Below are 17,001 nucleotides of genomic sequence, written 5' to 3'. Positions count from 1 at the left end.
TGTGCCTGTGTGTGTGCATCTCACTGTGTGCGTGTGCGTGCGTGTCTGTGTCTGCGTGCGTGTCTTTGTTTGCGTGTGTGTGTGTGCGTGTCTGTGTTTGCGTGTGTGTGTGCGTGTCTGTGTGTGTCTGTGTGTCTGCGTGTGTGTGTGCGTGCATCTCACTGTGTGCGTGCGTGTCTGCGTGTGTGTCTGCGTGTGTGTGTCTGTGTGCATCTCACTGTGTGCGTGTCTGTGTGTGTGTGTGCGTGTCTGTGTGTGTGTGTGCATCTCACTGTGTGCGTGTCTGTGTGTGTGCGTGTCTGTGTGTGTGTGCGTGCATCTCACTGTGTGCGTGTGTCTGTGTGTGCATGTCTGTGTGTCTGCGTGTCTGTGTGCATCTCACTGTGTGCGTGTCTGTGTGTGTGCATCTCACTGTGTGCGTGTCTGTGCGTGTCTGTGTGTGTGCATCTCACTGTGTGCGTGTCTGTGCGTGTGTGTGCGTGTCTGTGCGTGTGTGTGTCTGTGCGTGCATCTCACTGTGTGCGTGTGTGTGTGCGTGTCTGTGTGTGTGTGCGTGCATCTCACTGTGTGCGTGTGTGTCTGTGTGTGTCTGTGCGTGCGTGCGTGCAAAGTCGCTTCCTGCTTGAGGCGGCCCAGCCAGGGCGCCGTGACGCTTCCAACTTCGCCCGCCGCTCACTCAGCCCACACCGCAGCAGCAGCAGCCCCGCGGTAGAACAACAACAACATCAACACCAGCCGCCACCACCACAAACACACATCAACACAGCCATGTCCGCCACGGCGAAGCCCTCCTTCTACCGCCAGGAGCTCAACAAGACGGTCTGGGAGGTGCCCGAACGATACAGCGGACTCACTCCCGTGGGCTCGGGCGCCTACGGCTCCGTGTGGTGAGGCAACGCCGTGAACCGCGGCGGCGGGCGGGTACCCAGTCCAGGCAAGCGAGGGGGGCTCGTGGAGGAGAGAGCCCGGAGTAGGCCTCTGTGGAAGTTGTCGGGGTTTGGGAGTCGGTTGCACGGCAACAACAACAAGGAGCAGCGAGCGGGTAACTTTGTGAGGAAGTTAGGAGGCGAATTTGTTTAATTGTCTCTCGTGTAAGGGGTGGTTGTTGTTGTTGTACTCCGGTAAAGTTGTGGAGGCCCGAGTTAAGTGCGGGAGAGAATCGAGCGAAACGTTTCGTCGTCCTAAGTGCGCCGTGTCGAGGCGGTGGTTACCAGACGACCACTCGTAGAGACGATAGTAGCGAAGTCCGTGGACTTTAGGTCACTTACAAGCTAATTGGCGTTTGATTAACGTTGTTGTTAGTATGCAACCTTACTGGTCCCAGCGTCGTACGGATTTAAACAATGCAGCAGCAGCAGATGATGATGGGTTACATGAGGCGATGGTCACTGCAGCTTTGTTTTATTGTGTTTGTTTGAATTGATTAACGTTGTTATTATGAAACCTCACTGATACCAGCGTCGTGCGGATTTATACAATGCAGCAGCTGATGATGATGGGTTACATGAGGCGATGTCACTACAGCTGTGTTTTATTTAGTTTGTTTTAATTGCAAAAACCTACGCACTGGTTTCGCCTTCTCACGAGGTTCATCAGCAGTGTGCGTGACCCTGCTTTCGATGGCGACTGTTGGTGATGTTGATGGGTTTGTCGAAGAACAAACCACGGCATCGGTGAACGCGGCCGACTTCCAGCGTTGTTGGCTCCCAACTCGAGATCAAAACCATTGAGTTTGTGCGAAGTTGGTTGTACTTCAAGATCATCATCGATCGTGATCGATTGTGGTGTCTCTGGGAGGGTTGGGCAGTCGTCACGGGGTGAAGGGAGAGTGTCTTCACCTGTTTACTAACTTGCTCATCCCCCATCAAGCGTCAACACAAACATCAGTGGCTAACAAATCACGCATCGTAATATCGTGTAACACGATTCGTCATCATCACCATCGTCAATCACTTCTGACTGGCGAAACGGAGATAACTCAACAATGCTCTTTGCAAATCGACCTCACGCCACCATCACCAGCGTTCGTTTGAACATCGGCGTTATAACATTGTATCGTCATGTCATAAGCGAGTTGACCCGAGACGGTTAATAATATATTCATATCATCATCATCATCCCCGCCACCACCACTGCGGCATGCAAGGCGAGAACACTGCGTGCACTCCGTCTCGCGTTACATAATCACGACCCTGCGGCAGCAGCAGCAGCCTTCCCCGTGTCCATGCGGCCCAATCGTGACCCATGGGGGTGCTGGGGGTGTTGGGATACACGAGGAGACCCCCCCCCCTCGCCTGCCTCCATACCCACTGATCCCTCTCGACATCTCCCTCTCCCCTTTCTCACTATTCGTGACCCCTTCCCCCTCCCCCCCACCAGTGATCACGATCCCTCTCTCTCTCGCCCTCAGGACCCCTCTCCCCTCCTCCCCATTGATCCCTCTCGAGATCTCCAGTGACCCCTCTCGCCCTCTCTCTTCTCCCTGCCCACTGATCCCTCTGGAGATCTCCCTCCCGAGATCTCCCTCCCTCTTCTCTCGCTCTCAGGACCCCTTCTCCATCCCCACTGATCCCTCTCGAGATCTCCCTCCCTCTTCCCATTGATCCCTCTCGAGATCTCCCTATCCCCTCCCCTCTCTCTCCCTCTCGTGGTCCCCTCTCCCCTCCCCATTGATCCCTCTCGAGATCTACATCTCTATCCCTCTCCCTCCTCCCCCCTCTCCCTCCCTCCCCCCTCCCCTCTCCCTCTCGTGATCCCCTCTCCCTCCCCCCCCTCCCCCCTCCCCTCTCTCCCTCCCTCCCCTCTCTCCCTCCCTCCCCTCTCTCTCCCTCTCGTGATCCCCTCTTCCCCCCTCTCCCTCCCCCCTCTCCCCCCCTCCCCCCTCTCCCTCCCTCCCCCCTCCCCTCTCTCTCCCTCTCGTGATCCCCTCTCCCTCTTCCCCCCTCTCCCTCCCTCCCCCCTCTCAGCCCCCCTCTCCCTCCCCCCTCTCCCTCCCCCCTCTCCCTCCCTCCCCCCTCTCCCTCCCTCCCCCCTCTCCCCTCCCCCTCTCCCTCCCCCCTCTCCCTCCCTCCCCCCTCTTCCTCCCCCCTCTCCCTCCCTCCCCCCTCTCCCTCCCTCTCGTGATCCCCTCTCCCTCCCCAGTGCCTCCTCGCCCACCCCCCAGTCCCCTCCACCCGCAAGGGGGGTGGTGGAGGGGGGGTCCGTCACGACGAGACGAGGTCTGTGGGCCGATGTGTCGGGCAAAAAAAAAGTTTTCACGACTGCGGAAGTTTGGAGTGGCTAGGAGACAATGCAGGGCGGACTGTAAGAAGAAACCTCACTGTCGAAGATGTAGGGGGCCGTCCATAAATGACGTCACGCACCTGGGGGGGGGGGTCAGACATTTGTGACGATGTGTGACGAGGGGGGGGGTTGAGAAATGTGACGTCGCATCAAAATGCGCAACTTTAAGTAAACATAGACAACACGTTCTACTGAATTAAATAGACTTGTTAATAAATGTTTTATCCTACAACATCAGAGTGCAGCGCCACATTAAATATGCACTACAATGACAATAGTTTAAAGCGATTTGAAGCATTTTTTTTTGGGGGGGGGGGCAGAGCTTTGTGACGTCATATTTGAGGGGGGTCTGACTTTTTGTGACGCCGTGTGACGAGGGGGGGGGTCAAAACTCGTCCAAATTCGCGTGACGTCATTTATGGACGGCCCCTAACACGTCGTCGGCTCCTCGCGATCGATATTATTCACGATGACGTTTTTAATTTTCGGTGTTAGATCGCGTCAGTGTTAATGTGTCGCACACACACACAGACACACCACCGAAACCCAACACGAACCTTCACGATTGTCTGCGTCGGTTGGAGGTGGGCGGACGACACAACGACAGTGCATTTACGCACCCAAACAAGACTTTACCACTGTTGGAGATTGTAATGGATACATAAGCGTTATTGATTCGTTCCTCAAATTGAGTACGGTTATAAGCAATTGGTAGGGGGGGGAAGCGACTCAAGAGGGAGAAGCCCACTTGTGCAGCTTTTCGAGGGAACTCGACTTACGATGGAGATGCGTTACGGCGACCCCATCGTAAGTCAAAAATATCGTAAGTCGAAGATGGCCTAGCCTACCCAGGAGTCTTACAGAATGGTGATAATTTAGCAAAACAGAGCAATTTACAGTACCGTACTGTATAAACTATATACTCTATCTATTTATTAATTACAATACTGTATTGTACAGTGAAATGTAAGGTAAAAATAAGGTAAATTCTTAGCCTACCTATATGAACTGCAATTTAATAGATAGTTTTTTCAGGAAACAATCCTATCTGCTAAAAAAAAACTTTTAACATGCATTTTGTCGCATCGCCATCGTAAGATCGAAATTCAGGGACTATCTGTATAAGTTAGGCGTGCCTGTGTTGTGGCCTGTGAAGAATGGTTGTTGGACACAGCACGGATGAGAGATGCAGATTTGTCGGCGTTGGCAGACCGAGTGAATGAGTTCTCAACGTGGGTGCAGGGATGTCAAGCAGCGCAGGGCAAGTAGCGATGGAAAAGTGATACGGAGGCGACTGAACGAGTTGTCTTGGGAGTGAATTAGCGAGTGCCGCTCTAGATCATCAATCAACCTGCTTTATCGTTGCTTATTGGCAAGTACAATGGGGGTGGTGGGGAGAGGGGGGTGGTGGAGGAACTGAGTGCTCCATTGCAGATAGAACAACAGATGTCCTCCAACTTCGGCAGAACTTTGTGGATTTGTGGTGGTGGTGTGGGGGTGGTGGTGAGTCCGAGAGGGGGGGGGGATAGGAATTCCAGTTGGGTTGACACACACCGCGTTTCCACCCACCACCACCACCCCAAAGACAAAGACCCCCCGTATAGCCTCAACAGACTGTTGGGGCAAGTGCTGTTAGCGAGCACCGATGAAGGCCGGCACGGCACACGAGGGTGGCCAACACCACACCCGGTCGCCTTTGTCTTCCTTACTGGCGATATTTACACATCGCACCTGGTAGTCATTCGAGGCTGAGCCGACCTAGGGGAGGCCCGGTTCCGGTTCGGACAATCGTCACCGGTGTTAGCCGTGATCCGGAATCGAACCCGGGTGGCCAAGTTCGACCCCCCCCCCCACCACACATCCGTCAGTAGGGTCGTCCCAGACCCTCACCTCGGTAGCCACAGTCGACGAGAGCAGGGCCATAGTTTCACCAGCTCGCCACCCCAGTGAACGCAACCCATTCCAAACTAAGTGGGTTTTTTTAAACCCAATACAGCTGCAGCACAGTAAACCTGCCGCACTGGGCTTTGTGTCTCAGTTGTGTTTAAAAAAACAGTTGAGGCCTTTTGGCCACCCTCCCTCCCCATGCCGTGCATTCACTTTACGAGTCGTGGCAGTACAAGAGGTGATTTGTGGGATCGTACTGTCGAAGGCGAGCGTGTGACCATTGGGATCGGTCCTCCCTATCGTGCCTTGCGTGTTCTTACGTACTGTAAAGAAGGACCTTTACCCGAAACGTCGCCCATTCCAAAACCTTTTTCCCCTTTCAGGCCACAGTTATTGATGAATGCATTTAGTTGTTATTCTGTTTGCTTGTGCACCACTGCCAATGCAGCAGCAGCATTGCCATAATACTCACATGCACTCATCATTTTTAGACTAAATTAAATCCATTTTTTTCAAATAGAGTATGGATAACTCAAATAAACTGAACAAAAAATTAAGTACACTAGTGGCAAGTACAGTTTGGATTTCAAATATTTTTTGTGCTTATTTGTTGTGTGTATTGTCTATACGACACTGTTTGAACATTGCATTTGTCCTGCAATGATTTCCTGCTGTTGTTTTCACACCTGATGATGATTGCTTGTCTTGCAATCGAAACGTCGTGAGAATGTAATTGTTTTATTTTTATTATTTTATTATTTCCCTTCTACGTGACTTTACCGAAAGAACCAACAATATGAATCCCTGCAGTCACGAAAGCTTTAAATCGAAAAATATGATTGGCAATTTTTTTTTTGGGTCAGATCGGCATGAAGGTGAAATGTAAAAAAGTGCATTGTATACCTCCACCCGGCAAAGCCGCATACATCAAGTTTGTCACGTGAACAAACCTGGCAATTTACTCCCTAAATAGCCAGTCGCAACCTTTGTTCTGGCAGCCCTTGACATTAACGACATAAAAGTCGGTGCAAGGTGTAGTCCATAATGACTGCTGACGACCAGTGATTATTTACAGTGAAGTGTAACAATGGGTTTATGGTTTGCACACTTCATGGCCAAGATGATATCCCTTGGATACGCAAGCCTCTTTGTGAGGGGAGACCTGGCGGTGAAAAGTTCATGACGCCCCACCCCTAACAACTCATCCTCAAGAAAAATCATCAAAGACAGGAAAAAGAAAGCAACTTTTCGCTGCAAATTCATGGAACAATCCAGCGCAGCTCACGCGCACAATGACACTGATTGGCGGGTGACCGATTCCGAGAATGCGGAGGCGCCAAAACCAGTTGTTTTTCCATAACGGAGGTTTTAATTTTTTGGGGGGTTAGATCACGTAAATATAACGTGTCGTTAAATCCGCCACCGCCCCAACAATCGGTAAGGGTCTATCACGTAAAAACCAAAAACATGCCAATTCGTGACCGGTTCACCACAACCGGTGTGCCGGGAGAGTAAATACCACAGCATTTACAAATCGAGTGCTATAACGCATTTAACAATTCAATCGCTCTAACTGCGTTTTTTTCTCTTCGCGAGGAAACTGTACGAGAGGCGTGCGCGAGTCTTGGGGGCGCCAGCGTCAGAACCTCCCCATTCACGAACCTAAATAAAAAAAATCCCGCGTCTCTTCTCAAAGTCCAGTCGCCTCTTCTCGCCTGACCTCGCCTCCGCGTCGACTGTCCACATTTGCATTTGAATGCTCGGCCGTGGGAAGGCAACCTCGGGCAGTTTCCGCGACAGTGCGGGTTTGAAAGAGCCCCTCGCACGGGCTCCCTACAAAGCCGCGTCGAGTTAGGGTTGGAGGCGGGGTGTGGGCCAGAGCTTGATTTTAACTCTTTACGACCGACCGCTTCACTCGATTGGTGTCTTTCAAGCGGCGGAGAGTTGCCAACAGTTTTAACACGTAGTAGGGTTTCGCGACCAATATCATCCATAATATAGGTTTTTTTTTGTTTGGGTTAGATCGCGTAAATATGAATGTATACTCTTTGGTTCTTTCGGTAAAGTCACGTAGGTGAATTTTTTTTTTAAAATAAAAAAAATAGAAATAAAAAAATCAGTGATTTATTTATTTCTATTTTATTTTTTTATTTTTCACATACGTGACTTTACCGAAAGAACCAAAGAGTATGGATCCATGCAGTCACGAAAACTTCAAATCTAAAATATAGACGTGTTGTTAAACCCGCCACCACCCGACACAGCCAGACAGTGAGGTTTGTCACGTGAACAGAACATGGCAGCTCGTCACTAGCACAGCACTAACCGGTGTGTTGGAGAGCAAATCCACAACATTTACAATCGGAGTACGACGTTTCGCCAGTCAATTACAACTAGCTTCATCAAGCGACAGATTTGTCAACAGTTGAACAGACTGCGGTCTTGAGATGGAGATGCAATCGGACCATAAATAAGTCCGAATTTCGTCGACACGTTCGGCCCTTTGTCAGGGTGCTTCTGGATGAGGGCGTTCCCAATCCGTGCTGGTCTTGATGGTTTTTTGGCAATACTGCACGTTGGTCAGCGCGAGTTGATGGTCTATCAAGGCGGGTGTACAAGACCGTTTGACTGACGTTAGCCATGGCCGAAAGTTTAACTCCGGTTTGTCGGCTTCATACCACTGTACCACTGCTCCACCAGAATGAAGATTATGCTGGTGACAGTGATGATAATTATTGATGATGATGATGATTTCTTGCCATTGAAACTTTCTCACTCAAAGGGAAGTTGCAGTGTTGGATGAGTTTGAAATGCAAATGTGTTCATCTCCTGAACTCGAGAGCACGGCACTGTATGATAAAAATTGTTGCAAAACAGGACGGAAAACCTTAGTTACGAGAGGGAGGAAATGAAGAAAAGCTGATGTGAGACATAACATCACAAAAGGCAAAATCTGTCTGCCCATACGGTCCACCGCAGTCTTTCACTCCGCACGCACACTTTACTTTCTTGTGCTCATTCAGACGGTACATTTCATACTTCCCTTTTTCTCCGTCATTTGTTTAAAACGAAAACAATTACCATCGCCCCCTCCTGACTGTCGGTCGCAGAACCTGAAGCAGATTTAGGCAGCTCCATTCGTTGGCACTTACGCCGTGGCGGCGTCACGGCGGAGCGTGGAGGGGTTCGTTCCCCCAGCCCACGGGACAGGCCCCGTCAGTCTGAGAGACGGTCACATCTTGGCAGAATGGCCGAGACACATTTTTGCATTGGTGGTTTAGACAACGATTGTACCCCTTTGCGTAGGTTTTTGCACCGCGTTTGGCACCACGTCCCGACGTTTCCATTTCAACGTGCTGGGAATTAAGTTCTTGCGGAAGCTCCCAGCAGGCGGAGCGAAACGTCGGACATCACTGAGAATGCGCAGTGCAGCCAGACGAGCACGTTGAGAGATATCTGCAGTAGTGTTGCCGTTGATTAAAATGTTGAAATGGGGCAAACGGGGACGTTAGTCAATGTGGAATCACAAGATCGCGGGTTCGATCCTGACCCCGATGCCTGTATGTTTGGCGTTTGCTTGTTCTGCCCGTGGTCGTGTGGATTTTTCTCTGGGTCCTTCGGTTTTTCCCTCTGCATTTAGAATCCGCGCGTGTTTTAGGGTATTTGGCTGCTATAAATTTCCACGTGATAAGCCACTTCGTTGAGCTACCATTTGTGATAGCCAGGTCGCTTCTGAAAAAGAGCTACATAGCTCAGTGGGCCTTACCTGGTAAACTAAAACATTGTTCATAGTTTTAGTTTAGTTTATAGAGATAAAGGTGCAGTCCTCAACAGCTTGCTCACGTCACAGCTGGTTGAAGTGTCTAGAGCTCTAGAGATCCCCTCCAGAGGGTGTTTTCGCCTACAGTAAAACCATGCATTGTGAGCATAATTCGTTCCAGAAACGTGTTTGTAATCCAAAGCACTCGTACATCAAAGCACTCGTATATCAGTTGTGATCACGTGACGCTCGGCAGACAAAGCGTATACACGTACTACTCGTATTGCAAGACCTCGCTCGTTTATCAAATTAATATTTAAAAATTTTGATCGTTTTGCAAAATACTCGCAGACCAAGTTACTCGCAATCCAAGGTTTTACTGTACCCTTGTGTACGTACTGGCCAAATATCAGGGAAGAGGTGGGAGTTCCCACACTTTACCCCACCGCACGTGACCGCCACCGATTGATCGTCTGTGGTTGAACAACATAACGTTGGGCGTGATTGGAAGTTCCGCTCAAGCCCTTCTTCACATACTTAGAGTCTCGCACTCATTGCACGCACAAAGTGCTTGCTATAAATGAACCCACAATACCTCGCTGATCTCGTCAAGGAGCATAAACCGTCACGCGAACTCCGGCCATCCTCCTGCGGCCGTCTGGAACGTTCTTGCTCCTTCCGATATGAGGAAGCCAGTGGGAGCTAAGCAACTTTTATATCATCTAAATTGTCAACTAATTTCTTGAGAACACTTGCTTTTTGTGTTTTAGTGGTCTCCCCCCGCACCTCCGATTAGCACGGTTGTGCTACGTACGGTGCGAAAGAAGTTCAACGTACATACAATGCACACAAACGCAAACGTGCACGCATTCTGCAACGCACGCCCTACTGGGAGTTGACGTAGTCGAGGCAGGTAAATGGAGGGTGGTGGTGGCCGCAGAGTGGTGTCGGGGAATCGCCAGCCGCGTTGTCAGAGCCGTCGCTTGCGCAAAAAGAAAACCACCGAGCGAGACCGGGGTGGGGGAGACGGGAAATGGGGGGCTTGGGGGCGGTAGGCTGGTGAGCGGGGGGGGCTGGCGAGTGGTGGGGGGGGTAAGCGTTACGCAAGATCTTGTGGAGGGGGGGGAACAGCTTGCAAGTTTCTCTTGCACACAGTGTTGTTGTTCAACCTCCTTACTTGCAGGTCACAACAGAGTCAAAAGATCTCCCCCCTTCCCCACCATAGTTTGTTGTCCTTCGCCCCCACCGCACCTCCCATTATTGGCACGGTTGCCTACGTACGGTGCGAAAGAAGTTCAACGCACATGCATTACAAACATAGCCTTTGACAGACTGTTAGGGCAAGTGATGTTGGCAAGCTCCCATGAAGGCCAGAACAGTATACGAAGGGGGTGGGTGGCCATGCAGCATTACGCCCGGCCGCCTTTGTCTCCCCAGTAGCGATGCTTAATACACCGCACCCGGTTCTTATTTGAAGCTGAGTCGACCGAGGGGAGGCCCAAGACCGGTTCAGATAACCTTCACTGGTGTTGACCGTGAGTGGCAATTGGACTCGTGTCACAGGGTTCATAACCGCTATGGTGCCGCTCCCCACTGGTCACAACAAAGACAAATATCCCCCATGTAGCCTTAACAGAGCGTAGGGGCAAGTGTTGTTAGTGAGCGTCTATGAAGGTCGGCACAGCACACGAGGGGGTGGGTGGCCAGGCCGCCTTTTGTCTCCCTCGTGGCAACGTTTACACACCGCACCAGGTACTTATTTGAGGCTGAGTCGACCTAGGGGAGTCCCAGAACCGGTTCAGATAATCGTCACTGGTGTTGGTCGTAGTCGGAAATCGAACTCGGGTCTCCTTGGTCCGTAGCGCAGCGCGCTAGCCGCTACTACACTACTGCTCCCCGCTCTGGTCTCGACAACAAACAAAGATCCCCGCGTAGCCTCATAAGACTTGTGGCAAGCGCTGTTCGCGAGTAGCAACTATAACAACACAGACACGCACCCGATCATTCACTCCCCCATTCACACCGACCGACCGACACTCACTCACACGTTTACTCACTCACTCACTGGCCACGCAGCAGGTCACAACACTTCTCTGTCCATCATGGGACCGCCTTTGCCAGTATCAAAATATAAGAATAGGTTTTGATCTTTCTGGCAATAAAACCGATCTTAACGTATTAAAACACCAAGCTGAAACCTCGTGCAAGGAATCATCTCTGCATTGATCACATATACTTGTGGTGAACATGCAAAAAAAAAACATGCTCTGGTAGTATATGATGATGCATTGTCTTTGAAACTGATTAGTCCACACCAGACAGCTTTCTATAGAGCCTAGTCTCAAACGGTGTTAGACCAGAGGATGCCAAAAGACGAACAGCACAAAGACAATGCCACTACCAGAACATTGAGAGCTCGGTTTTGAGCAGCAACATCATGGGACCTCCCTTGGCAGTATCAAAAAATACCACACACATACCTGGTCACCACAAGTATGTGTGGTTAATGCAGACGTGATTCTTTGCAAAAGGTTTCAGTTTGGTGTTTTAACATCTTAACACAACTGTTTTATTGCCAGAAAGGGTAAAACCTATTCTTCTACTTCTCTGTCCGCTCAAGAAACGCGTTGCACTCTTCTGCCAATTACAGCTTTGAGAGCGCTGTTGGTTGCCAGCCGCTTGGCAATTGCTGTGTTGCATCCTGACACAATCGGTCACCGCCAAGTATCGATGTATCTCCTAAATAGTTAAACGTTTCCTACGCTTGCGATGCACGCAGCGAATCGAGTAAGAATCGATTATTTAAAGCTGACGCAAATTCTGTGAACTTGTTACTTTGACTGCGAGTTTCTTTCACACTCGGGCTTAGGGAGTGGCAATTGACTGGCAAAAAAAAGAATATCTTTCTTGAATTTAATCGCTACCTAAAAAAACCGTGACGCTTCAATAAAATTGCTGGGATGTAGTGAAATGCCGGACAGTCAGGAAAAATCCACTGCCACTACACCCTCCCCCCACAGCCATTCCCTGGCCTGTCACATTTCATTTCCAGTATAGATTCTTGAGTCTGGTTTGTACAGCCCCAATTGCATTGCCTGTCACACGTGCTCACGTTCTTCTGTCGTGTTTGTCCTGTCCTGTTCTTTTAGCCGGAAGAAGCATTGCGTCTTCTCCGATTGGCACTAATCCGTAGATAACTCGATTTCTGTTGCAATGATTTGATGCACAGTATTGCGAGCGCAGAAATCTATTCCTTTTAATCGTATATAACGTGCCTCGTGGGGCCTATATAGTCCGCATTGTATTACAGAAATGGTCATCGGCGGTGGTCGATCCACTGCTGCATGAAAGCCTTACCAGGTAGGCGCCATCTCTAGAAGTGGTGTGATGTAACGGCCGGTCTGTCTTGCCTCTTTCTACACGTGAGCTAATTTTTCAGCGTGTTGCATGATCACAGCATGGTCACACGGCTACTTTGCAAAACTGTAACGGATCATTCGGTGAAATGCATTGAAATGTAGCAAATTAGATTATTTGCTCCATCTCCGCATTGGATTGCCCCCCCCAAACCCCCCGTTGCACTTTCCCCTCCTTTGGCTGATTTTTTTTAAATTCACGACTCCCTGGTAACTAACCTTCCATACGCTGCTTTTTCTATTTTGTTCCCGCGGTATTTCTCGTGCCGAGATTCAGTGTAAGCGTGGTTTGACATTTTCAGCGTCTCGAGATGCAACCCGAACAAATCATGCCATGTGAATGACGCTGTCTAGTCAGGCCCGTTGTCATTACGACTGAATCGTCTTCATTCGTGGACATTTATGGTTTCATGACAAGATTGTCAAAGGTGGCGGTGGCGGCTTGGAGATGCCTTCGTCCAGCAGCGGATTGACCAAGGCCGATGATGATGGTGGTGATGATGAGATTGTGGCGAACGCAGCGACTGCTTGTGTCCGCCGTGGGTTACGTAAAACGATTTCGCTAAACGTGCGGTTAAACGGGAGGGGAAGCGGGAAAGGGAAGGGAGGGTGACGAACATGGCCCAGATAAAACATAAGCAACGATGGTGTTGCACATGCAGGTCAGGTTATAAAACTGTTACTGTTCACCCGCGTAAAAAACGGGTGTCATCTGTTTTTATTGTTTCTCGAGTTGCTGGTCACAGTGTCACGGGTGAGGCGCCGCTAAATATAGAAGCAATCGCGCCCTTTAAATAGGGTGCGAATTAGTGCGGCATATCGTACCCTACTTTGTATTCCTAATCTGCGACCCAGATAAATCCATCAGTGGAAAACCTGCAGTTTGATTGTATTTGCAAATACAAAGTAACGGTCTCTCACGCTGCGTGATGTTATTTGTGGAAGACGAGCCCGGGAACAGATTCGCGTCAACGAATTTGATGCATTGCTACACGCTTAATGACGATTAGTAAAAGTAACAATGCAAGTTGTAGCGGGCGCACTATTTTACGGACGTGAATAACCGTGACTTTTGAGGCACGGGGCCAAGCTCTGTGTGGGTGCGAATGCCACGCGATAGAGGTGTGGGTGCCCTTAAGTGCCTCTTCCAAGTAGTGTAGGGGAAGATTGATGGCTCCTGCGAATGTGCGGCCAGGATGGCAGGATTCTCGGCGGCTGCGGCTGCCACGGGGTAACGACGCCTGGCAGTGATGGTGTGAGCGCTTGGTACAGAGAGGAGGAATTTGGAGTTGCGCCACGGACAGTTCTGCCGTGAGCTGTTAGTGTAGGATGACAGAATGATACGGTTATGGCTCGCCACTGTAAGCTTATCACCGCTGACATGTAAATTGTGTCGGCGTAACGCATCACCGCACACTGTTAACGCTTTCAATTTCATGTCGCTGTTGTCTAGGTGCATGTTGTGTAAAACGCCAATAACAATGTACAGCTCTTTCATCAATCCACTGCTGAATGAAGGCCTCCCCACTCTGTGTTGGTCTTGAGGGTTGTGTGACCATACTTCACCAAGCTTCTCAGTGAGGGTTTGTAAAGGGCTGAGGAGGGAAGCCCAGGATCGGTTCAGATTTGCCATGGTGGCAAGATGTTAAATGCCTCTGCTGGTATCCAGGAAGTTGTGGGATCGATCCCGAGTTTTCATGTTCTCCCCGTGGTCGCATGGATTTTTCTCCAGGTCGTCCGGTTTTTAACCCCCCCATATAGAATCAACATCACGCATTTCGAGTATTTGGCTGCTACAAATTTCCACGTGATAAGTCATTTCGTTGAGCTATCATTTACGGCCAGGTCGCTTCTGAAAAGAGCAACGTAGCTGGCACAATGAAAATAGTTTAGTTAATAGTTTTAAATAATTTAGATTTCACTTGCCACCGTGAGCTGGGGCCCCGTGTTCAACTCAGGCCTCGGGATTCACAGCGCGGTGCACGAAAGGCATTCCCCGCCGTGCCGCCCAGTGTTGACTATAGGTCACATACCATGATTGATGCTGAGTGAGGTTCGCTGCTGGTGTGAAACTTCAGCACTGCCACAGTCCTGGAGAATCTCTGGGGACACATCAAGCGGAGGGGGGTGGGGGGACAGATATCACGGTCATTACATCTCCGAAAAGCGTTTTTTACGCCAGCAATTACCAATTAAACGAATGCTCTATCTGATTAATCATTTCCTAGCTCAATTGCCCATGACGGCTGCCCCTTGGGGGGGGGCGGGGGAAAGCGAGCGGCAGAGGGCGATCGGTGAGAGCGAGCCATAACAACGCTGGGTTTCCACGAAGGATCGGGAGAAATTACACGACTCGTTGCGGAAGTTCCGTAACTTTTCGTTTTTGCCCAAAAAAATGCAAATTTTTTTTTTTCCCGAATTGCTTTTACCGGCGGGATGGTGGCGGCGGCGGTATAGCGTAAGTTACGCGTCGCGTTTACAGCAGAGTTGCGATTAGAGCTGCCAGACTGGATGGTAATTGACCCGGGGAGCGTATCTCTCCTTACTCACTCATTCCTAAAGTGCATTTATTAAGTACATAAATAAACCTCGCATAATCTGGTCGTGCGGGAAGTATACATTTCCATCCAGCCTGACGATGATTGTTTCATCGAAATAAACAGGGCATGTTGATTTTTTGTTATTTGAAGTGATTTAAAATGTGGTCATTCGGTATTGGTGAGGTTTTCCTTGATGAGTGACTAAACGTAGCGCACGTCCGGCTATAAAGTTTAACCACGCGAGGCTAACTCGGTGCCGTCTCCTGACCCTGCCGGTGTATTTGTTGCACACGTGTCATCAATTCAACCCCTCCACGGCAATTCTATTGTCGCGATCCATCAACGTTGTTATCACCTCGGGTTTTGTTTGTGTTTGTAAAAAAAAAATTGGTGTTGATATTTATTCTATTGATAACGTCGGAATATAATTTGCACAAAACAAAAGATAAATAATTGAGCCTTACACCACGATTCAACGAATGCATCCATGAGCCTGAGAATAAAAATTTTATTGACATATTGAAGCATCGTTTCACATCCAGCATTTGACCCTAACCAGAGCTTACTTTCAGCTGGATATATCTGCGTTGGTGACGCAGAAACTATTTCCTCGCCCAGCACACCACATCCATGATGCTTCTCGGCATGGCTGTGGCGACGCATTTCACACCCCCCTTCAGTCTACCCGTGACCCCGGAAAATATTGGGTGGTGGGAAATGAAAGGAAAAACAAAATGGAATGTTTTGACGGCGCTTGCTTAAAAGCGCCCCATCAATTCAAAGCGCCCGAACGTCGTCGCGTCTCATCTCGACCGTTGCTATGCCCTGTTGCAGTTCAGCCAAGGGGATGCTGAGTGGCATCTGTCCCTGTACGACGCGGGTTACACGCACCACCGGCCTGCAAGTGAACGCATTGGCGGTACAACGGTGTTGCGCGGTATAAAATAAGTAAATACGAATTCGCAATAGATATTTCTTTTCCCCGCGATACGCTGCCCCGGTGGTGCGTCGATATCGTTTCTCGTGATGTCGAAGCGGCCGTAAGACGAACGCTTATATGAGCAGCTGAACACGAAGCTTCACAGTCTGCTCTATTTTATTTCGGATTTCTAGAGTTCCCTTTTCCAGCGCGCTTTAAGATGCAATCCAACGGCGTTCAGTGAGGAAGGTGATGGAATGGATGTAGGGACAGGGGCTGGGAATGGAGCTGATGTTGTTGCTGGGGTAGGTCAGGCAGAGTAAGGTGGAATGTGATGGTGAGTGAGGGTGTCTGATGGGTGCAACGTGGATGAGAGGCAGTGGGGTATGGGGCACATGCGTGAAGTGGTGAAATGGGCATGGATGAGGATAGGTGGAGGGTGGTAGGAGCAGAGGTCTGGTGGCCGGACAGTTGTGCCGATGGAGGAGCACAGTGTAGCAGCACCCAGCCTGATGACGATTGACTGGCTCCGTGTTCCAAAGGAAGATTTGATTCCTCGTGCCCTAGATTTGGCCATGTGGTGTGTCCCACCCCAATTATTCTGTGAGAACGATGCAAATCTGGCTGGGTGTCACTGAGAGCCCGACGGGCAACGGGGCGTTTGGCAGGCAAGGAAAAGCTCTCGAGTTCAAACCCTGGTCACGGTGCTCATACCTCACTCTTACCCTCTCCCCTCCACACACCCCACCTTCCCTGCACCCCCCTAATTCCCAGCTCGGCCTTGGACAGGCACCGCGCCATGAAGGTTGCGGTGAAGAAGCTGTCGCGCCCGTTCCAGTCGCTGATCCACGCCAAGCGGGCCTACCGCGAGCTGCGTCTTCTCAAGCACATGAACCACGAGAACGTGAGTGTGCAGGTTCCCGCTCCCCCCCCCCGCCTCCCTCCTCCTCCTTGCATCATCGCCAGCGCTCGCCAGTTTTTACTAAGTTAGGGTAGAACTGCATCGAGTAGGGCACGGGTCAAAACGTTCCGACGACAAACGGTACAAAAAAAACACGATAGAAGCGCAAAGTATAGTAAAAGTAAAGAATAAAAATAAAACATAATAAAATAATTCTCATGACGTTTTGGCCACAAGAACAGATCTGTGTTATCGACAGACCTGTTCTTCACCTGAGGACGGCGGCTTGCGTTGTG

At 50.1% G+C, this 17,001-nt stretch overlaps 1 protein-coding gene across 1 annotated transcript in view; it reads left to right on the top strand.

The window, feature by feature from the left end:
- Positions 1-611: 611 nt before the first annotated feature.
- LOC144946222 (mitogen-activated protein kinase 14-like) overlaps positions 612-17,001 on the top strand; it is a 43,283-nt gene continuing 26,893 nt past the window's right edge. The window contains exons 1-2 of the mRNA XM_078875083.1: positions 612-887; positions 16,579-16,708. Coding sequence (XP_078731209.1) covers positions 769-887; positions 16,579-16,708 — 249 coding nt within the window. The 5' untranslated portion in view covers positions 612-768. The remainder of the gene's footprint in view (positions 888-16,578; positions 16,709-17,001) is intronic.

The sequence above is a fragment of the Lampetra fluviatilis genome, chromosome 40 (genome assembly GCF_964198595.1).
Source record: "Lampetra fluviatilis chromosome 40, kcLamFluv1.1, whole genome shotgun sequence".
NCBI lineage: Eukaryota > Metazoa > Chordata > Hyperoartia > Petromyzontiformes > Petromyzontidae > Lampetra > Lampetra fluviatilis.
Note: the sequence above shows the minus strand (reverse complement) of the source record. Positions and strands in the feature narration are given on the sequence as shown.